General features: G+C 44.4%; 1 protein-coding gene across 19 annotated transcripts in view; it reads right to left on the reverse strand.

Moving 5' to 3' along the window:
• LOC130886493 (protocadherin gamma-C4) overlaps nt 1–23,370 on the reverse strand; it is a 186,443-nt gene that overhangs the window by 56,834 nt on the left and 106,239 nt on the right. The window contains exon 1 of one of the 19 annotated variants that reach the window (XM_057788347.1): nt 19,871–22,456. The exons of 17 other annotated variants lie outside the window; for them this stretch is intronic. In XM_057788347.1, the coding sequence (XP_057644330.1) occupies nt 19,871–22,282 (2,412 nt within the window). In that variant the 5' untranslated portion in view covers nt 22,283–22,456. Of the gene's footprint in view, nt 1–15,918; nt 18,530–19,870; nt 22,457–23,370 lie in introns of those variants that run through there. One more of the 19 variants, XM_057788336.1, reaches the window with a different exon arrangement.

Below are 23,370 nucleotides of genomic sequence, written 5' to 3' on the forward strand. Positions count from 1 at the left end.
ACAGTTGGATTCTCTGCTGCCTGTGCATGAATGAACTAGCATGCACATGAATTAATTAGCATGCACATGAATTAATTAGCATGCATCTCTTAACTCATCTGTTATCTACAAGGTGGCTGTGTAATGGAAGGCTACAGCAAACTTAGAGCTTTATGCGGTTTCTCAGGACCAATACATCTCTGGACTATGTTTAGGGGGCTGGTGTTATTTAAACTGTAGTAAGTTTTTTTATTATTATTTCAAAGTCAGGACTGTTGCCTTTGTACAACCAGAGGAAGCAAAAAACATAAACACATGTGTTTTTCTTTTAAAGAGAAATACAGGGAGGTAAATTGGAAATGAATGGACTCATCTGCAGCCGGACGTACAAACGAGGAGAAGGAAAAAGGAAGGGGTGAGAATTTCCTGAATACTCTTTTTTTCCTTGTTTTAGATTTATTTTTAAGTGTTTGCCTGAATGCATGGCTGTGCGTCAAATGCATGCAGTGCCCACAGAGGCCAGAGGAGTGTATCAGATGCCTCAGGGACCATTGTGAGCGCCATGTGGGTGCTGGGAATTGAACTCCTGTCCTCTGGAAGAGCAGCAGTGCTCTGAACCACTCTCCCAATCTGTATTCTTAGTTTCAGGCTTTGACTTTAACTACATCAACATTTTACATATTCAAAAAGTATGAACTGGGGCTGGGGATGTGGTCCAGTTGGGAGAACGCTTGTCTAGGGTACAGGAAGCCCTGGTTTCTATCCCCACACCATATCCCCAGTGTGGCGGCACACATTGTGATCCCAGCTCTCAGGTGGAGGCAGAGGATCAGAAGTCCAAGGTCATACTTGATTGTGAACCAAGTCTGAGGGCTGTCTAGGCCACAAGAGACCTAGTTTAACAAAAGCAAAACACAAGAGGGTTGGAGAGATGGCTCGGGGGGGGGGGTTAAGAGTACTGATTGTTCCTTTGGAGGACCTAAGTTCAAACCCCAGCATCCACATGGCAGTTCACAACTGCCTGCAGCTCCAGTCCAAGGGGATCCAACACACGCATGATGTACAGACACACATGTAGGCAGAACACACATTCACACAGAACAGAAATGAAATGTTAAAAAACATTTAAAAACAATCCCAAAAGACAAAAACCAAAAAACGTAAACATCAGCTGCAACAACAAGAACAACCAAAGCAAATCAATAAAGATGTGGAAAACCTCTGAAACTGCATGTAAACCAAATAATAATCTTAACTTTACTTCAAATGGATCACAAAACAATACTAGAAGCAATATTAACTCTGCACATATACCCTCAGTTTAAAGGCAACCAGTTACAAGCCGACTTTAACCCTAGAAGATGTTTTCTCTCACTGGCATGGGCGTAGCAATTCAGAAGCGACTTCCCGCATCTATTAGGATTGAGCAAAAGCGATTGTGTTCATGATGTTGGCTGTCATGCTCTCATTGTTGGAAAGAAGATCTGAAGGAAAGGGAGAAGTGCAAGAAGAACCTGAATGGCAGGCATCAACATGATGCTATCATCTCAAGAGTGTGTATGTGGACGGATGTGGATCTGGTCCTGTTTGTGTTTTCTGGCCCCACCTGCTGAAAAGGCCTAGAAACAGTGATAGGCCACCACGAGTGAGCAGACAGCACCCAGACTTTAGGTCCTAAGTACCAATCCCTACTACAAAGAGGCAGGAACTCTCAGATACAGGTAAAATCACCTGTCTTAGGACTGGAACAGGCAACATACAAAGTGAGCCTGGAATATCTTCTTATATCTGAAAATAAGAAATGGCTCAAGAAAAATGGTGCCAGCGTGACAAAGAGACACGGGGACGAGCTTGAAGAAGTTCTTATGGATAAAATCTAGAGCAATTTGAGATGAAAAATAAAAACAGCAGAAATGGAATACATCTTACTGAACAAACACACAGCCACACACAAATAAACAAAAGAGAAATTCCTTCTTACAATATAATGACAGCCAAAATACAGAAAATTACTGTAAGTGGAGCGAAATCGTCTCTCCTGAGTGTCGGCTGGACCAAATGATTTTGTTTTAATGACCTGAATATATTTAAAGTAACACAGGCCACTTTCAAATTGGGATTTACATAGAGATTGTGGCATCCGTCACATTGTCCTCCCTGGCTCCCTCCTTTACTTGTTCTGACGGAAGCTACGTCATGATGGAGCTGCTTCCCGGACAGTCCACATAACAAGGAGCTAAGGCAGAACTCCAGCTAAACGGGCAGCAAGGACCTGAAGTTTGTTGGTAACTATGTGAGGAAGTTGACCAAAGTGGTGTCCTGATTGCAGCCTCTTTATGGTTTGAAGCAGAGGCACCCACACAGCAGACATAGGTCCCTGACCCACACAGCAGACATAGGGCCCTGACCCACACAGCAGACATAGGGCCCTGACCCACACAGCAGACATAGGGCCCTGACCCACACAGCAGACATAGGGCCCTGACCCACACAGCAGACATAGGGCCCTGACCCACACAGCAGACATAGGGCCCTGACCCACACAGCAGACATAGGGCCCTGACCCACACAGCAGACATAGGGCCCTGACCCACACAGCAGACACAGGTCCCTGACCCACAAAGCTAACGAAACAGTATGTGTTTTAAGAAGCTTAGTTTACATATTTTATGACAGGACAATGGATAACTAATATAGAACTACCCCTAGTGCCTAGTTTAAATATAACCACAAGGAAACATTTGACAAACACAAGGGCATCCTGTGAAACATAAGGCTTACAAACTTCAGAGTTCTGGTTTCATATACCAAGAGGAAGCTTAGGAACTGTTTCAGACTAAAGTGGACTAAAGACACACAATGACTAAATATAACATATACTCCTGGACTCAAACTTTTAAAGGAAAAAAGCACAAAAATCATGGTAAAGGTTTGGAGAGATGACTTGGTGGATAGTGCTTTCTTTTAAATATAGTTTTTATAGTTTTAACTTAAAATCTCTTCCCCCTCTCTGTTTGTATGTGCTGGGTGTGTGTGTTTGAGGTCAGAAGAGAACTCTCCCTTCCACAATGAGCCAGCATCTCTTGTTGTTCTACCGTTGCATAGTGTACTCTAAGGCTACTTGGACCAGGAGCTTCCAGTCGTTTTTCCCATGAGTGCCTCCCATCTCACCATAGACTGCTGGGTTCACAGCTGTGGTCCCCACATCTGGATTTTAATGTGGGTGCCAAGGTTCAAATTTAGTTCATCAGGCTTGTGCTCCAAGTACTTTACTGGGGTGGGATGGATGGCTCAGCAGGTAAACCATTTTCTGTACGTCTGGACCCCCGTCATCCATGGGATTACTAACCCTATCCTTTGTGGGCAGAGATAGGCAACACTGGAGGCTTGCTGTCAGTCTTGTCAAAAATGGTGAGCTCCAGGTCCAGTGAGAAACTCTGAAAAATGTGGAAATGTGGAAAGTGACTGAGGAACACACTCCCCCACATATACGAATATGTCACACGCATAGTAAAAATAAATAAATATTGGGCTGGAGAGACGGCTCAGCAGTTAAGAGCATCTGTTGCTCTTGCAGAGGACCCAATTCAGTTCCCAGCACCCATATGGTCACTCACAACTGTGTGTGACTTTGGTTCCAGGAGATTCAATACCTTTGTTTGACCTCCTCGGGCACCAAGCACGCATGTGACACACACACATATATGCAGACACAACACATAAGATAAAATGAATCTTAGGAAGTAAAAATGAATGAATAAGCAAATAATGGTAAAATTTCAAGGTAGATTGTAGATGTGGCAATCATATTAGTGTCATTTTCTGACTTTCATCACTGAAATGTGATTATTTTAAAAATGCCTTTGTTCCTAGAAAATATATAACAAAATGCTTAGGAATAGCAAGGCACAATATCTACAACCTATTCTCAAAAGTCTCATAAAATGGTGTACACAGCCTGGTGGTGGCGCATGCCTTTAACCCCAGCATTCGGGAGACAGAGGCAGGCAGATGCCTGTGAATTTGAGGCCAGCCTGGTCTACAGAGTGAGTTCCAGCACAGTTCGGGCTGTTACACAGAGAAACTCTGTCCTGAAAACCCAAAAAAGTACATATATATGCATGCATATGCATGTATGTATACATATGTAAGTGCACATACATACAAACCCATAGCTATACTTATACCCCATGTATATAGTTGACACTTTGTATCTTTGAGATGCTCCATCTGTAAAGTCAGTCAACTGCAAATCAGCATTTCTAAAATAGCAGACGTGGTATATAGCTCAGTCGGAAGAGTGATGTGGGAGGTAGGCTGTGAATATGTTTTATTACCATTGGTTAAAAAAGAATCTGATTTGGCCAATAGCCAGGCAGAATAGAGCTAGGCAGGAAATCCAGAGATGCAGGAACTGGCAGGCGGGAGAGACACCTCCAGTTATGGCAGTCTGCTTGCTAGTTCTTAGCTTTGTTTCTGCTGTTGTGGTAGAACGTCCTGACAATGCATTCGAGGAAAGGTCACGCAAGCTCACAATTCCAAGCTCTCGTCTATCATGGAAGGGAATTCTCAGCAGGGGGAGTCTGAGGTTACTGGTCACTTTTCACCCGCAGTTAAGGATAGCGTGGGGTGAAGTAATGCAAGCATCCTTTGGATCAGCTCACTCTCTCCACTCTTAACACAGTTCAAGAGCCTCTATCCAGGGCAGTGGTTTTTAACTTGTGGGTTATGACCTCTTTGGGGGATTGAATGACCCTTTCACAGGGTTCATATATCAGATATACTGCATATCATGTATTTACATCACAGTTCATAACAATAGCAAATGTACAGTTATGAAGTAGTGTTGACAGAGGTTTCTGTCCCACTAGGTCCCACAGTCGTTCAGTTCCAAAGAAACACACAGAGGTCTAGATTAATCATAAACTGGTTGGTCTATTAGCTCAGGCTTCTTATTAATTAATTATTACACCTTAACCCACAATTCTTGTCTGTGTTAGCCACGTGGCTTGGTACCTTTCATCAGCGAGGCATTCTCATCTGCGTCCTCTATGTCTGGGTGACAGCTGCAGACTGACGCTTTCCTCTTCCCAGAATTCTCCTGTTCTCGTTGCCCTGCCTCTACTTCCTGCCTGATTGCCCCGCCTATACTTCCTGCCTGGCTACTGGCCAACCACAATATACAGACCATTATCCCACAGCAAAATAGCAATGAAAATAATTTTATGGTTGGGGGTCACCATAACATGAAGAAATGTACTAAAGGATTGCAGCATTAGAAAGGTTGAGAACAATGGATTTAGGGAATGGCACCAACCCCAGAGAGTGAGTCCTTATCACTTAAATTAACATAATCAAGATAATTTCCCACAAACGTGCCCACAGGCCAATTGATCCAGGCAATTCCTAACGAAGACTCTCTAGATTCTAGATTTTGTCAACTTGACAATGAAAACTAACCACCACACCTAGCGCACACAGAGTCCCTAGGTTTGATCCTAGCACCACATAAACAGCATGGGTGGCCCATGCTAGTAATCTCATGACTGGGAGGTGGAGATAGAAGGGTCAGAAGTTCAGAATCATGCCAGCTTGGCTTATATGATACTCTCTCTAAAGAGAAGGGGTAGGGGAGATCTGGGGCATAACTCAGTGGTATAGGGTTTGTTTAGCATGTTTGAGGCCTTTGGTTCAATCCCCAGCAACATACACAGGCATGCACATTGTGTGTGTGTATAACATACAGACTTTCACATAGGAGATGCCGGAAGGACACCAAATAAATGAATGAAATGTCAGAGACAGGAGGAACAACAGGGGAGTAAGAGGAGGGAAGAGTGGAAGCTTTCTTTCCACAGACATGATTCACCGCTCTGCTCCGATTCATCTTCATGTATTCAGTTCTCCCCCCTTGCCATCTGTTATTTATTTATTTATTTATTTATTTACTTACTTACTTATTTATTTATTTATGGTTTTGAGACAGGGCTTAATTTAGTCCAAGATGGTCTAGAAATCTCTGTATAGCTAAGGATGGACTTGAGTTTTGGCTCATCCTGCCTCCACTCCCTGAATGCCGGAATTACAAGCATGAGCCACGCACATGGATTATGTGGTGGTGGTGGTGATCAACAGATACATCCCCCATCACAGAATGATACTAGAAAAATGACTAGCTGGACATGGGGGTACACTTCTGTAATCCCAGCACGAGGGAGGTAGAGGCAGTTGAATGAAGAATTGAAGACCAGCCTTAGTTATGCTTGGGGTTTGAGGCCAGTCCATGGTACATGGGATGCTGATTCCTAAACAAATAAACAAGTGAAATTATGTGGGTCATCAGACTGGGTGGCAATCCCCTCCTGCCTCTGCCTCCCAAGTGCTGGGATTAAAGGCGTGCACCACCACCTCACCTGGCCTTATATCATTAATGTTATTGATGTCAAACTTTCAGTGCTGAGGACTTTATGCACGTTTAACATTAATGCTCAATGATTTCTGTATGAATGATAAGCATCTTTTAGCCTATGCAATCCTCCTAAATTATACCACTTGTAAAATTCAACAGACAAAAATTGAACAGAGAAAAAAAAATTACAGATTTCCATGAAGAGCTGTAGTTCAGTAGCATTTTCCTGGTGTATGCAGAACCATGAATTTTAGTTCAGCACCTAACGGAAAGCTAATGGAGAACACAGTCATGTGGGAAAAAGGAGTTAAAAAAAAAAAAAACCCTCAAAGGTCTGGTCATGATATGCCCTCCGTAAACTCACCACCTAGAAAGTGAAGGCAGGAGGATGGCAAGTTTAAGGCCAGCATGGACGTTATAGCAAGATCCTTCCATCCATTTTTTTATTATTATTATTTAACCAAAAATTGTATCTAAGCAGAATACCAGACACAGAAAACACCTGAATACTAGGACTAGTCTGGAGAGTGGACATTATGAATCAGACACAGTTGGGTGCAGAGAGGTAGAGGGTACTTCTTATGGTCTCATAGATCAAGAAGAAAAATAAATCCGGGATACGTTAGCCAGGAATTCCCAGAACAGACCAGCACAGGGCTACCAGAACAGACCAGCACAGGGCTACCAGAACACTTATCTTACTCAGTCTTGTGGGGACCCACCCATCTGGACAGATGAAACAGTGACCAAATGTTCAACCACACACTTGACATCTACACTTGCTGTTTCTCAGGATTCAACCTGGACACACTCTTGTTTTTAAATCCATTCTCTAGTCTTCTACACATAACGACATGATCCCTTTATCCATATAATTGCTTATTTTGAAAACCTGATGAAGAGTTTGAATGAGAATGGCTTCCACAGGCTCAAATGTTTGAGTGCTTGGTCTGCAGTTAGCGGAACTGTCTGGGAAGAGCTGGGAGGTGTGGCCTTGTTGAGGGAGCTGTGTTATTGTGGGGTGGGCTTTGAGGTTTCAGAAGCCCACTCCAGGACCAGTCTCTCTTTCTGCCTGCTGTCTCTGGCAGATCAGGATGTATGTAAGCTCTCAGCTACTTCTCCAGCACCATGCCTGCCTGCTACCACGATCCTTGCCATAACAATCATGGGCTAACCCTCTGAAACTGTAGGCAAGCTCCTAATTAAATGCTTTCTTTTATAAGTTATTTTGGACATGATGTCTCCTCACAGCAATGAAACAGTGACTAAGATGCCTGACAGTCACTCAGTCCCGCTCCACTCGCTGTCTTTATTGAGTCAGTATGGGGGTGGAGCATGGTTTTCTGTGTAGCTCTGGCTGTTCTGGAACTCACTCTGTAGCCCAGGCTGCCAACGAAGTTGCAGAGATCTGCCTGCCTCTGTCTCCTAGTGCTGAAGAATACATTAATAAGCAAAACAATGCCTGCCCTCATGGAATTTATAACAACCTACTTCAACATGGTCTTATTGAATCTACTTTAAAATATGTTCCTAATCCACTTTTCCCCTCTCAGACAGTTTCTCTGTTTATCTCTGGCTGTCCTGGAACTCACTCTGTAGACCAGGTTGGCCTTGAACTCAGACATTTGCCTGCCTCTGCCTCCCAAGTGTTGTGATTAAAGGCGTGTGCCAACATGCCCAGCTCACTCATTTTATTTTTAGATCCGCTTCTCTTCCCTTTTCATGCATGGGGTGAACATGTGTGCGTGTATGGGATGTATGTGTGTGTGCACACATTCATGTGTATGGTGTGTGCATGTGTGTGTGTGTGTGTAGGCATATATGTTGCACAGGTGGAGATCAGAGGACGACTTTGGGGAATCTGTTCTCACCTTCCATCTTGTTGAGGCAGGCCCTTTGTTTCGGCTACTTCACTGCATACTCCAGGCCCACTGACCCTCAGTCTCTAAGGCCATTCTCTCTCTGCCTCCAATCTCACTGTAGGAGTGCTGGGGTTACAGATGCATACTACTGAGTCTGGCCTTTTAAGTGAGTTCCAGGGTTTCAACTTGGGCAATCATACTTTTGGGGGACTAGGGCTTTACCTCTGAGCCATCTTATTGGCCCTCCAGCAATATTTCTAACTAGCCATATTGCCATAGTTCTCTATGTAGCCTCTAAGTGTTTCCTTATGTGGTACGGGAAGTCCTTCTGTATATGTGTTGCTTTTATTGGTTAATGAATAAAGCTGTTTTGGCCAGTGACTTAGCAGAATAGGGCAAGGCAGGAGTTCCAAGCAGATAGAGGAGGAGAGAGTAGGCGGAGTTAAGGAGAAGCCCTGGAGCCGCCAGAAGAGAAAGATGCAAGCCTTCAGCCGGAACCTTGCTGGTAGGCCATGACTCTCGTGATAAAATGTAAACTAATAGAAATGGATTAACTTTTAGATATAGGAGTTAGCCAAAAACACGCTTAAGCTAATGGCCAAATAGTATTGCAAATAATATAGTCTCTGAGTGATTATTTCGGATCTAAATGGCCAGGAAATGAACCAGTAGCCTCCTGTTAACACTTATGACCCTCACAGATCACATCTCCACACATGAATCTTTACATTTTGAATAATATTTTGTCATTGTCTTATTTAAAAACCATTTAACAACATCTAAACACAAAAGAACTTAAAACAGAACCCAGAATCTCCAGTAAGCTTCCAAGGCTCTGTCCACTTTGTCAGCCTCACCTCATGTTCCGTTTCCAGTGCCCCAACTCTTTCCGTGGCCACGACTCACACACATCTTCTGGATTTAGGGTCCTGACACATGCTAGTCCCTCTGCCTGGCAACCTCCTTTCCTTCACTCTCCTTGTTGCCTCAATAAATTCTACCAATTCCTCAGGCCTCACTCTGATCACCCCCAGTCCTTCCTGACTTAGAGAATAGGTCTGGCTGCACTCTAAGATTGCTGCGTCTAAAGTCCACGTGAAAGAGCGGCCTCACTAAGGCAGGAATCACGTCATTTACCTTCCTGCATCTGTCAGTTAGGACAGGCTTTTGCTACTGTTAGGGAGTCAATAAATACTTGTAACATAAATTAGTTAATAAAGAATCCACTGCTGGACTTGGACAGACACCAATGCTTACTGTTTCTGTGTGGACTCTTCCAACCTGCACACTCTAGGGAATGGAAGCAGAGATAGTTCAGGCTTACATAATATAGCATGAGGCTATAGTACCCTACACAACTTGCTTTTGAGATCGTATAAAACATGCACAGCATTATCCAGGCATGGTAGTGTACATCCATGCCCATAATTCCTAGATTTGGGAGGAAGAGGCAGGAGAATCCTGAGTTCTTGAGTTCAAAGCCAGCTTGGTTGGGGTATATAGAAAATTCAAGGGCAGTCTGGGCTACACAGTGAAACTCTGTCTTAAACATCTACAACAATAAAACTGGTATTTTTCTGTGAATTAAAAACAAGAAAGAAAGAATATAAATTTAAAAGATGCAATACTAATTGTGATAACAAAATATCATAGTTAAACAGTTTAATGAAAATATATAAGACCCTCAACCTTTTCTTAGTAAAGAAATAGACACAGTATAAGTATTCATCACCTGATGTATAAAGAAAATCTGGCACATATACACAATGCAATGCTACTCAACCTCAAAAGGATGAAGTCTTGTCATTTGTGGCAACGTGGATGGAACTGGGGTCAACTATGTTAAATGAAATAAGCTATAGGCAAAAAGACAAGTACCATAACATCTCACTCACATTTGGAACTAAAGTAGTTGATCTCATAGGGGTTAATAGCATAATTGTGCCAGGCATGGTGGTTTATACTGTTAATTCCAGCACTCTGAGAGACAGAAGAAAGTGAATCTCTGTGAGTTCAAGGCCAGCCTGGTCTGTGTATCAAGTCCCAGGCTAGTCAGGGATACACTGTGAAATCCTGTCTCAAAAAGGGCTGGGGGTGTAGTTTTACCAAAGACTGGGAAGAGTGGGGTAAGGCAGAGAAAGGCTGATTAATGACTACTAAGTTTGAGCTAGACAGCAGCCACAAGTTTGGTGGTGCTATTCCATAGAAGGGAAACAGCAGCTAACAATGATATAATGATACAAAGAGCTAGAAGAAAGGATTTTGCAAGTTTTATGGAGAGAAATGATATCTGAGAAGACAGACACTTTGACCTGATCTGAATATCTCACAATGTGAATATATCAAAACATCACACAATTCCCTCAATATTGTGTCCAAGTTTTATGTTCTTATATATCACTTAAAAATAAAATTTAAATGTGCTGGAGAAATGGCTTAGTAGTTAAGATCACTGGCTAGTCTTTGGGGGACTGAAGTTGAGTTCCCAGCACCCACATGGTGGCTCACAGTCAACTCTAGTCACAGGTGATCTAATGCCCTCTTCAGGCATCCATGGGCAGCAGGCACACACACTGTGCACGTCCATACAGGCAAACCCTCACATATACACATATAAAAAAGAGATCACTCTCATTAGTAAAATCTATAAAACATAGCTGAGATAACTTTTACCAGCTTTAATTAAATAGAAATATATACATGTTCATAGACTAGCAAATCTCAATATTGTTAAAAGTGATTCTCCTACCATCACAGAAGAGCTATAAATTCAATGCAATCCCATTAGAAAACCCTGCAGACTTTTGTAGCTGGGATTGACAAGATGGTTTTAATTATTTGGAAATATAATACCAAGTACGTCAAATTGATATTAATAAATACTAAAAATGTGGCTAGCTTAACTACTTGGTTTTAAGACTTACTATAAGGCTTTAATAGTTCAGAAAATGTCATATTGGCAAGGTAAGCTCAATCTATAAATAGCCACACTTATCAGTGGACCAATTTTCAACAATTCAACATTACCAATATATGCTGCTGGGAAATACAGGAAGGATCCCTGGCCCCTGCCTCACTGGATAGCCACCTATTACCACAAGGGAAAGTCCATTTTGTTGATTTGCTTTGCTTTGTCTGTTGAGATTAAGTTTCACTCTGTAGCCCCAGGCTGGCCTGGAATTCACTACGAGAACCGTGTTGATATGCTTGTCTTTTCTTAGTCACCAGTCTTTAGTGGATCCCACAGGTGGGCATTAGCATTCAGGTTGAAGATGCTAAATTATTGAATTTGTTCAATTCTCTTTAGAGACCAAAACCCAAGTCACAGTTTACAATAAAATCTTAACAATATTGACCAACTGTGAACTCCATTACAAAAGGAAACTTGTGATTGGCAACCAGACACACTTTATGCATCTCACTACTAGTGTTATTTTACTCTTGAATTAACAGTAATTCTCCTTTCGTACTTTTCAGGAGTTTTCGTTTTGCTGGGCAAAGTGGCATATGCCTTTATCCCCAGTGTTCAAGAAGCAGAGGCATGAGTTTGAGGTCAGACTGGTCTACATAATGAGCTTCAGGACAGCCAGGCTATGTAGAGGGACCCTGTCTTGAAACTCAAGACACAAAACCAAAACAGAGCTTGCATGTTATGTACTTTACCTAGGTTAGCTCTCTAGAGGTAATTACTTCCTCTCCCCTTTCCATTATAGTTCAGGTTTTATCTTTACAACTTACAGATAGTAGAATACTTACATAATGGAACTTTATTTGCAAGTGTTAAGTCTGTAGTTTTTAAAAAGAGTTTCTAAAGCATCAGTTCAGTGAAATACTAAGTTCCTACCAGGATCCATTTCTGCAGCCACCTTATTTCATGGAACAGACTATACCCAGCATCAAGTAATGGCCCAAATTCACTTAAAGCCTTTGAATTGTTCCAATTCCCAAGCCTCAAACAGGTAACAGGAAGAGAAGATCTTCCTATCAGAGGACGATGAAACAGGCATGCATGGGAGCACATAAAGCTGCCAACCTTGTAGTGATGCTGATAAGACAGTTTGAAAAACAACTCAGTGAGAAAAGCAATTTGGAACATCTGTTAGATGACCCTTGCCAAGGGAGTGATAATTTTTAAAGTTTGGGTCTACCGATTTCCATGAGGCTTATTCTTAAATTTATGGTTGGAGAACTTTATCAGCCAGATTGTTCATTCTAATTGTCTTTTTAATTATGTGCAATTGTTTGTGTGGGTATTTGCAGGCGCCCGTGGAAGTCAACAAGGAGGTCAAATTGGATCCCCTGGAGCTGGAGTTGTGGGTCAACATTTGTGAGAGCAGGAAAATGAACCCCCATCCCTTGCAAGAGCAATATCTGCTCTTAACCTTTGAACCATCACCTCTCCAGCCCCAGGCTGTCTTTGTGTGGTGAGAGATTTCTCATCAGAAAAGGCCAGGTATCTGATAAACTGGTTTTGAAGTGTGAATGTGTGTCTTTCCTGATGCCCTGATCAAGATTTTCCCGATCTTTATATCAACACAATCTGAATATCAAGGTAAAGTTACTAAATATAGAGTGTAAAGTGTGTAACCAAGTGTTTCCTGACTACAAACACTAAATACTGTGGACCATGGCTGGCCGTGACCTCTCATGCTCACTGTGTCAAGGCTTCTCACCACAAGATGTTGCCAGAATTGTTCCTCCCTGAGATCTCTGACAAGAGTTCAGGCCATGAGAAAATCTGCTTGAGACTGAACTTAAACTTTATGGAGAAGTTATTGCCCAGAAGGATGGATTTGGGCTCCCTGCAATCAGAATGATCACTCACCCCTACCCCACCCAGGGTCCTTCAGTGAGATTTTGACTGAGTCCCGAGGAGCAGAGCTTCCAAGAAAGAATTCCAGTTGTCCCAGAGTTCACAGGCGCAGTACACACTGGTAGGACTATGACATTTTGGACCAAGAGACACCCTGAAGCTAAAACTTAGGGCCTAAAAGGGGAGTAGAAAGCATCCTCAGTACTTCAAAAACTAGCACAAAGAGTGCAGCCAGGAACAGTGAAACAGAAATGCAAACTCACACAATGACCAGGTAGAAATTAAGACGGAATTGGAAAGCAATTTTGCACAGTGGTCGCTGAGATATGGCAGTGCTTGCCAAGAATGTTAGCCAAGACAGGGCATGGTACAAAGGTGGCTAAACGGGGGCATCTCTCCACCACCAACAGAGTAATTCACAGAGGCTTGCTGGCAACTCCTTGTGAGAGAGCCACATATTCTTTGTTGGCAGCCACAGACTGAATCTCAGGTGGCCAGCAGAAGGTCAGCCAGGCCTGGAGTCAGCATCTACCTCTATGACCAGGGCTAGATCCATGTGCTCGTTACTGAGGAAGTGGGGATAGCGGGGGTGATTAGCCTTCCATCATAAAAATGATCTATGAACTGTGTAGTTCTAGCGAGATGTGCAGGCTGTAGCAGCTTTAATTCCTCTCTCAAAAGAAAAGAGATGGAAGAATTTCTGCTGCCAGATTACATTGTAATTTTCAGTAGTAATACAATTTTTAATTTATAGCTGGACCCTTTGATTTAGAGGTGGAACAAATGTATACCCATCTCCATAACACACAGGAAGATGAGTTCCTCATGTACTTTGATTACCAGAACTAGGAGAAATGTGAATACCCAAACCCACTGCCAGTTACTCTCAGAAAACAGCCAACATGCATCTGAATATCAACAACCATCCACAATGCTTGAACACTACAACTGTTATTTGCACCCCCATAGAGTCCATTTTCATACAGACAAAATAAAAACCTTCAACTTCTGTTTTTTGTCATCATCTTCCAGTAAAGTTGCCCAAGATCCCATTGGAGTGAACTCCCCGGTCTCTGCTCCCCAGTATTGCAATTGAGGGAAAGTGTTTAAAAAGAGTTCACTCCAATGGGATCTTATTTTATTTGGGGGCCATTGCATTACCCTTCCTTCACTAAGTATCACTAATCTCTTTTATAAATTTGGAAACCAATTATTATGTTTTTAATAGATAGACAACACATAAATAGAAAAAACCCACAAGTTCTAAGTTAGCACTTAGGACCTACACTTTCCAGAAAATTTTGTTTGTGAAAGGGGAAACTTAGTGAAGAATGAATATGTGACGTTGAAAACATTTAAATCTTAAAGGCTTTTGCTCGAGAAATTCTTCACTGTGTAAATGGCAATAATAACTCGTGCTTGTGATACATTGGTGAATTCTGGATATTTTAAATATCATCGATGCAGGTAAAAATGATAGGAGGCCAGGCGATGGTGGCGCACGCCTTTAATCCCAGCACTCGGGAGGCAGAGGCAGGCGGATCTCTGTGAGTTCGAGACCAGCCTGGTCTACAGAGCTAGTTCCAGGACAGGCTCCAAAGCCACAGAGAAACCCTGTCTCGAAAACAAAACAAAAACAAAAACAAAAACAAAAAAAAAAAAAAAGAAAAGAAAAGAAAAAAAAAGATAGGAGAGGTGTTTAACTTTATAATTATATACATATTGCACTACTGAAATGTCTAACAGGGGAAATGCCTTTACAGTTCTCCCTCGTGACAATACACAAATCATATATTTGAAAAAAATTTCAAGCGTGTAGGAGATAAAATCCACCATACTTGGAAGTCAAACAACTGAAAACATGAAACTATATCAAGAAAGTCTAAGTACGGAGCTGAAGAGACCATAGGCGTCTACAGCGCCTGCTGCGCAGTCATGCGCACTGGGCATTTGGATGTCAGCAGCCATGAAACCAGCTGGGGCGTCCCACGGAGGACTATAACCCTCTCCATGGGGTCAGAGCAGGGGACTTCTGGGGCTTGCTTACTTCCAGACTAGTGAGAAAATGTGAGTCCCGGGTTCAGGAAAAGGGCTTCCCTCAAATGAACAGGCAGAAAGCGATAGAGGAACACCCAGTTCCTTCATCCAGCTTCTGTATGTGTGCATACATTCATACAGACACAGACACACTGGTACAAGCAACTTTTACAAGAAATATATGTATGATCCCTAATGACCAGACATAATATTATTTAAAGGGCATTAAGTGCAGTATATGAATTCACTAGCAGATTTAAGTGCAATTAAAGGCCATTCTATTGGGGCTAGGGACATATTAGCCCAGAGGTAAAGTGTTTAACTCAGATCTTGGTTCAATCCCCAGAAAGGGAGGTTAGAAGAAAGACAAGCAATTAACTTTCCATTAAATTTTGTTTCTTCACTCTAGCGAAATTAGTGTTTCCTCAGCCTTCCCTGGATTGAATCTAGGGTCTCCATACAGGTGAGTCTCTACCTCTGAGTTTTGAGTTACACCCACAACTTCTGTAGTCCTAACAGATAAACTGGTATCAGATAATCGACATAAAGATGCCTCTTGATCAAAAGGAAAAAGAATTAAATGTGGAAAGAGCATTGTCTTTGGTGAACTAAGCTACCATATTATAGGGCACAGAGTAATACAAAGTAGAAACTGTTTTATATCATGCAATAGTTGCGGGCAACAATATCATGTTTATGTATCCTTTAAACCAAACATGGTGTCTAGGTTGTTGTTGGTGGCTGCTTTATTAATTCCAAATACCCACGAATCATCTATATGAGAAAGATAGTTCGCTCCAAGCTCAGAATGGACTCACCTGAATTAATGCATGATTATCTTTAGAAAATACTGAATCACCCGATAGCAAAAGAGGCTCGCTTTTCTCGCAGCTCTCCTGGCTGATGAGCGTGTCTGCATAGTTGGGCTGCGGGAAAATCAAATGACTCTTTCGGGAGCCCGCAGTGAGCGAGACCTCGTGCGAATAGGTCTGCAGGAAAGCTTGCACTCCGTCTACGCCCACAAAGTGAGAGGCTGGAACGTCAGCCAATCCGGGTCCCGCAGCCCCGAGCAGGCGCAGTGAGTGCCAGCGCCGCAGCCTGAGCGCCAGCAGCACCAGAACAAAGACCAGGAAGACGCTGGAGACCGCCGCCACGGCCACCACCAGATAGAGCGTGAGCCCTGAGCTTTCGGAGGTAGAAGGAGACTCCAGATTGTCCAGGTCCGCCAGGACGTCGGGGATACTGTCGGCGATCGCCACAGTGAGCGTGACAGTAGCGGAGAGAGGAGGCTGGCCGTGGTCCTGCACAGCCACTACGAGGCTCTGCTTGAGTGCATCTCTGTCCATCAGGGCTCGAGCCGTGCTTACCTCGCCCGTGTGCAGCCCCACCAAGAAGAGCCCTGGCTCGCTGGCCTTGAGTAGACGGTAGGACAGCCAGGCGTTCTGTCCTGAGTCTCTGTCCACCGCCACCACCTTCGTCACCAGATAGCCAGGCTCTGCTGAGCGGGGCGCTAGCTCTACCCCAGTAGAACCGTCCGTAGGGAGAGTGGGGTACAAGATTTCGGGGGCATTGTCATTCTGATCCAGCACGAACAGATTCAGAGATACGTTGCTGCTGAGTGACGGGTCCCCGCTGTCACGCGCCATCACCTGCAGTTGTAGGTCTCGGAACTGCTCATAGTCAAAGGAGTGCAGTGCGTACAGGACACCAGTGTCCGAGTTGATAGAGACGTAGGAGGAAAGGGGCACGCCCTGGTGGGTGTCCTCAGCTAGGGAGTAAGTGACTTGGGCATTCTTGTCACTGTCGGGGTCGTGGGCGGTCACGGATGCGATGGAGGCCCCTCTAGGATTATTCTCTGGGATGTAGGCCCAGTAAGAGGCCTGAGGAAAGACGGGTGGGTTATCGTTCGTGTCTGCTATGGTCAGCGAGAGGTGAGTTTCGGTTGACAGGGGCGGGTTTCCTCTGTCAGTGGCGGTCACTGTGATGTTGTAGCTAGGAACCTGTTCTCTGTCTAGGACTGTGTCTATGACTAAACTGTAGTAGTTTCCGTAAGATTTCTCTAATTTAAAGGGCAGATTCTCCTGGATGGAACAGACTACCTGTCCATTTCCCCCCGAGTCTTGATCATTTACATTTAAAAGGGCTATTAATGTCCCTCGGGGAGAGTTTTCTGGAACGGAGCTGGTGAGGGATGTGATGGTTACTTCAGGGGCATTGTCGTTCACGTCCAGAACTGTGACGAGGACTTTGGCCCGTGCAGAATATCCCGCCTTGTCGGTTGCTTGCATTTCCATCTCGTAGAAACCCGATTCCTCGTGGTCCAGCTCCCCTATTGTTGATATTGTCCCCAAATGACTGTCTAGCTTGAAAACTTTAGCCGCCTTGTCGTCCACATACCGGAAGGAATACATCACTTCCGCATTGACTCCTTCGTCCGGGTCGGTGGCATTAACTTGAAGCAGCTGAGTGCCCACAGCCACGTTCTCCCGCACACTAACGCGGTACTCGGACCGAGCAAACACAGGTGCGTTGTCGTTCGCGTCTAGGACTGTCACGCGGATGCGCGTCGTGCCGGTGCGAATTGGGTCCCCCGCGTCGGAAGCGGTGAGGACCAGGAGGTGCTCTGCCTTTTCCTCGCGGTCCAGTGCGCGCTCCAGCACCAACTCAGGGTACTTGTTACCATCAGCTCCTTTCTGCACCTCTAGCGAGAAGTGAGCATTCGGGCTGAGCTGGTAGCTCTGAAGAGCGTTCTTCCCGATATCTGGATCCCAAGCATGGGGAAGAGGGAACCGCATCCCAGGGGCGGCGTTTTCACTCATCTTTATTTCTAATTCACTCTCACGGAAGTAGGGAGCGTTGTCGTTAATGTCCCGCACTTCTACTTCCACTCCGTAGATTTTCCCTATATCTTCCATCAGAATCTCTAAATTCAATTGACAGCTGATGGACCCCATGCACAGCTCCTCCCGGTCTATCCTGCCCGCGGTGACCAAGCTGCCGCTCCGCAGGTTCAGAGCGAAAAGTTGAGTCCTACCTCTGGAGACGATGCGGACCCCGCGCTCCGCCAGCTCGTGGGGCTCCAGCCCCAGGTCCTTGGAGATGTTGCCCACCCTAGATCCTTTCTCCAGCTCCTCAGGAACCGAATAGCGTATCTGGGTGGATCCGGCCTCCCATAGGGTCCCGAGGAGGACAGCCAGCAAGACCAGCCCTTTGCCATCCTCGCGCCGTTGCGCAGGGATCATTGTCACTTGAGGATTATCTCCAATCCTGCCTTAGACCACTTAAACCAGAATCCGCTTTTCAGGCCTTGTAACCCGACAGTCAGGAGGTGGGACCAGCTCCTCTGGTCAGTTTCCTCGGAGAGGTGTTTTTGTCTCAATCTGTCTGCATTGTGCTTTAGGCGCACGCAAAGTCAGCGAGCATGGCTTCGCTGCCTTTTCCTCCCTGGTTGGTGAACAGCGGCACTCAGAGTCGGAACCAATTACTGCACAGTCCTGAACTAAGGGAGAAAATTATTTCGGTCGTGTACCTTGAATAGCTCCATCTACTGTTCTTCAAGTGGAGATGGAGACAGAAAGACTCGGCAGTAGTGGACTGTTTAGTGAGCATTTTAATTCTCTTGTATTTTACCTACAAACCCACTTCTTTGAAATTATTTTCAGTAGCTGTTTGTGTTTTCCTATTTTTTCCAATAAGACAAAATTTCAGTAGATTTCTGGTGTTGAGTAAGACTTAGTAAGAAAACTAGGAATCTGAAGAATACTATAAAATTACCTTGTCTTTGGTAACCGACCTAATTTTAGTAACTGAGAATTATTGGCCATACATTTAGAAGCACATCAGAATGTAGAAAAGATTCTAGGAGAGGACTGGACAGTGGACCTTAGCTATCTCCAATGCTTAAGTATAAACTCTAACTGAGCTAGCCTCCAGCCTCTGGTAGCCAGAAAATAAAATTGGAAGGAAACTTACAGATATTTGTGGGAAAAGACCAGACATAAAAGTGAGATTAAAAGAACCCTTAATATATCTGAACACTATTACCAAATTATTATCACATTGTATTTGAGAACCTTTTTGTAAATAGTATTTCTCAATTTATATTAATAAAGAAAAAGCCTCATAAGCTCAATATATTGATATCCCAAGAAACAACTAGAGAGAAACAGAAGTATAATTCAGTTTATATTTGAGTAGGCTAAGCATGAGATGGCTCAGCAGGTAAAGGCACCTGCTGCCCAACCTAATTGAATCTGAATTAAGTTCCTGGGACTCACAAGGTAGAAATAGAGAACCAACTCCCAAAAGTTGTCCTCTGACCTCCACATGGCACACACAGACACACACAGACACACACAGACACACACTGTTTAGAATTACTTGAACGGCAGTGAGTCATAATACTTCTATGTCTTGAGTTTTGATGTATATGGATAAAATATTTCAAAATCCTGAAGTCTAATGGTGCAGTTACTGGCCCATAGAGAAAAGACAGGAAAGGAAGTGAGATTGTGCAAATCAAACAGGAGATTGTGAGTATAATATGCTTTAAGATATTCCTTTCAAAGCCGGATGTGGTGGCGCACACTTTTAATTCCAGCAGAGGGAGGAGGACCTCTGTGTGTTCAATGCCAACCTGGTCTACACAGTGAGTTCCAGGACAACTGGACCCTGTTTTTTTTTTTGTTGTTGTTGTTTGTTTGTTTTAAATCATTACAAACGAATATGAAAATTAAATGAATTGCCAATGAAAGGCACATTGAAACTCACGTGGGTAGAAGCGAGAGAATCGGAGACTGTCTTGTTCTCCTCAGTGACACTCACTTCCACAGAAGCTTGCATTGAAAGATCTTGTGGAGGGACCATTTCTGGCGTTAAGGTAAGAAAATGAGATGTTTTTTGACTATTGGAGGCAACATAGAGATTGTAGGAATAAGGCAGAGTCCCCTCACTGTAGTTGAGAGAAACCCCTGGTCTAGTCTTCCGACAGAGGCCAGACTGAAAGCAGTCTGAGGCTGCAGGACTGTGGGACTGTCGAAGACGAAGGACCATGACCAGAATCACAACGAAAAGAAAGAGCACTGAGATCAGGGCCAAGGCCACCACGAGGTAAAACTGAAGCTCACTCTGGGAGTCCGACGGCAGAGGGTCATCGCTGAGGTCTGGCAGGACCTCCTGCAGGCTGTCAGCGAAGATCAGGTGCAGTGTGGCTGTCGCCGAGAGCGGTGGCTGTCCAGCATCACGCACAGCTACCAGAAGGCGCTGCCGAGCCGCGTCCTTGTCTCCCAAGGCACGCGCTGTGCGCACCTCGCCAGTGCGCAGGCCCAGGCTGAATAGTCCCGGAACACTGGCCTGCAGCACGTGATACGACAGCCAGGCATTGTGTCCGGAGTCTGCGTCCACCGCCACCACCTTAGTGACCAGGTATCCGGGCTCGGCGGCGCGCGGTACCATATCGAAGAGCGCGGAACCATCGGACTCGAGCGCGGGGTACAGCACACGCGGCGCGTTGTCGTTGAGGTCGCCCACCAGCACGCGCATGCTCACGTTGGCGCTGAGCGCGGGCAAGCCCTGGTCGCGCGCCTGCAGTGTCAGCTGGAAGGAGCGGAGCTGCTCGTGGTCGAAGGCGCGCTGCGCGAACACCACTCCACTGTCCTGGTTCACGGATACGTAGGACCATAGTGATTTAGGCTCCAGGTCGCTGGCTATGATGGAGTAGGAAACATGGCCATTGGGTCCCAAATCCGGGTCGGAGGCGCTGACTTGTGCAATGGAAGCACCAGGCGGGTTATTTTCAGTCACTTGGATCAAATAGGAGGCCTGGTGGAAAACTGGGGCGTTGTCATTGATGTCCCCAACGTGCAGCGTGACGCTTGTGCTGGAGGAGAAGGGTGGCTTGCCTCTATCAGTGGCGACGATGGTGACATTGTACACTGGAGTCTGCTCCCGGTCCAGAACCCCATCAGTTACAAGCTTATAGTAATTACTGGCAGAAGATTCAATTCTAAAAGGAACCGTTTCTTTTATGAAGCACGTCACCCTTCCATTTTCTTCTGAATCTTTATCATATGTTTTGAACAGAGCCACCACTGTCCCAGGTTCTGCATTTTCGGTTATAGAATTGGACACCGAAGTAAAAACTGCTTCCGGGGCATTGTCGTTTTCATCGAGAATTTCTATAATAACTTTACATTCTGTGGCCATGCCTCCACCGTCCTTGGCCTCTATGCTCATGGTATAAGTTCTCTTGGTTTCAAAGTCTATAGGCCCTTGAGATTTAATTTCTCCATTTTGGTAATTTAGGATAAACTTATTTCTAATATCATCTCCTACTGATTTGAAGGAGTATGTGACCTCTGCATTGACACCCTCATCCTGGTCGGTGGCCAACACCTTTAGCACAGAAGTGCCTGAGGGCACATTCTCTCTCAGACTGACTTTGTACAAATCGTGGCTGAACACTGGGGGGTTATCATTAGCATCAGTGACCTCGATTTGAATTTGAGCAGTGCCAGTTAGTACTGGTTCTCCCCCACCCACCGCGGTCAGGACCAAGAGCAGGGAACGCTGCTTTTCCCTGTCTAAAGGCTTCTCTAACACTAATTCTGGGGCATCCTTGCCTTCAGCCTTGTCCTTCACCACCAGAGAGAAATGCTCGTTCTTACTGAGCTGGTAACTCTGGAGGGAGTGCGGTCCTACATCTTCATCTATGGCAGATTCCAGGCCAAACCTAGTGCCTGGAATTGCAAATTCATTGATTTGTAAAACAATACTCTTTTGGAGGAAATGGGGCGGGTTATCATTTATGTCTTCTATCACCACGCTGACGTGAAAGACGTTTAGGGGATTTTCTGCCACAATCTCTAAGGGCAGGACACACAGAGGGCTTTGGAAGCACAGTAACTCTCGGTCTATTCTGTCGCTCACAACTATGTTCCCGTTCTCAGGGTTCACAGTAAAGTACGGTTTCTCTGCGACAACTCTGAGGTTTCGAGTCCGTAAATCCCCAACAGGCAGCCCCAGGTCCACAGCGAGGTTTCCCACAACCGAACCCATGGCCATTTCTTCGGGAATAGAATATCGGACTTGCTCCGAAAGCCCCGTGCAGAACAAAGGCAGCAAGAACGGAAAGAGTACTTGCCTCCACCGGGTCCTGCTCCCTGGATTCATGTTGGGCTCCATCCTTCTCAGAGGTTCCCGGGTGAAGCGGGGAGGCTTCACGAATTACTTCCACCACGAAGAAAACCCAAACTCTCCTTCCAAGTTTGAGGATCTCACAGTCTCTAATTTGATTTGCTAAGCAGAAAATTCAAGTCCCCCCACTCTTTAAGCCTTCAGTGAACGTTCATAATTTCAACCCGTAGAGCCTGGGAGTCAGCTCTTACAGCGAATTGGACAACAGCGGCGCCCAGAGTCCACTTATAAAATTGCAACCAGAAGCCTTTACAGAGTCAATGGGATTAGGTATACAGAGCTATGTTGGGACAAAAGCAACAAAGGAGTTTATGAGTTAAGAATTTGTTTTCCAGTGTTGCTATTGAACAAAGCCCTCAGAGATGGAATCTGTAGCATGGTTATTAACCAAGCAATGATAGATTAAAAGGCCTGTCTTCTACTGTCAGAGGAAATGCATACAGTGGAGGAACCAGGAAAGACTCTTCTCAAGACCACGTGGAAAAATAGCCCCACCAAGTGGTTTGGGAAAACCTGACAGTGGTGAAATGACACCACGTATCATCTTCAGACACATGCATAATTGCTAGAGACACGGCACTCCATACTATTTAGGGCACATTTGAAATAAAGATGATCAGTGCCATAAATTATTACAGGGATTGTTAAATGCTCATTCATCCTTAAGAATTTAATGACATGACATGTGAGCACATTTTCTTTTTTACCCTTTTATTTAAATGAACTATATATATGGTACATCACAACTGAATCTTCAGCGACTTGCAAATCAACTTTCAGAGTTCTGTTCACAGCTCCCCACCTCATTTAGGTTGTGCTTTAAAACACGGTGCAATCTTTCCCTACCAATCATAGTATTTTGAATAATCTAATTCTAGTTTAAGTGTAGTACCTTAAGGATTTTTTTCCCTTTTGAGTTTGGAATTCCATAAGTATAAACACTACTCAAAACACTCAAATATTCTTCTTGGCTTCAAGACAAATTTAGGCATATGTAGGAAGAACTAACAACAGTTGAAGAATTGTGCTCAGTCACCAAATTTACAATGAATTATATTAAGATCAACTCCTAAGTG

Source organism: Chionomys nivalis, chromosome 14 (genome assembly GCF_950005125.1).
Source record: "Chionomys nivalis chromosome 14, mChiNiv1.1, whole genome shotgun sequence".
In the NCBI taxonomy this organism is placed as follows: Eukaryota; Metazoa; Chordata; class Mammalia; order Rodentia; family Cricetidae; genus Chionomys; species Chionomys nivalis.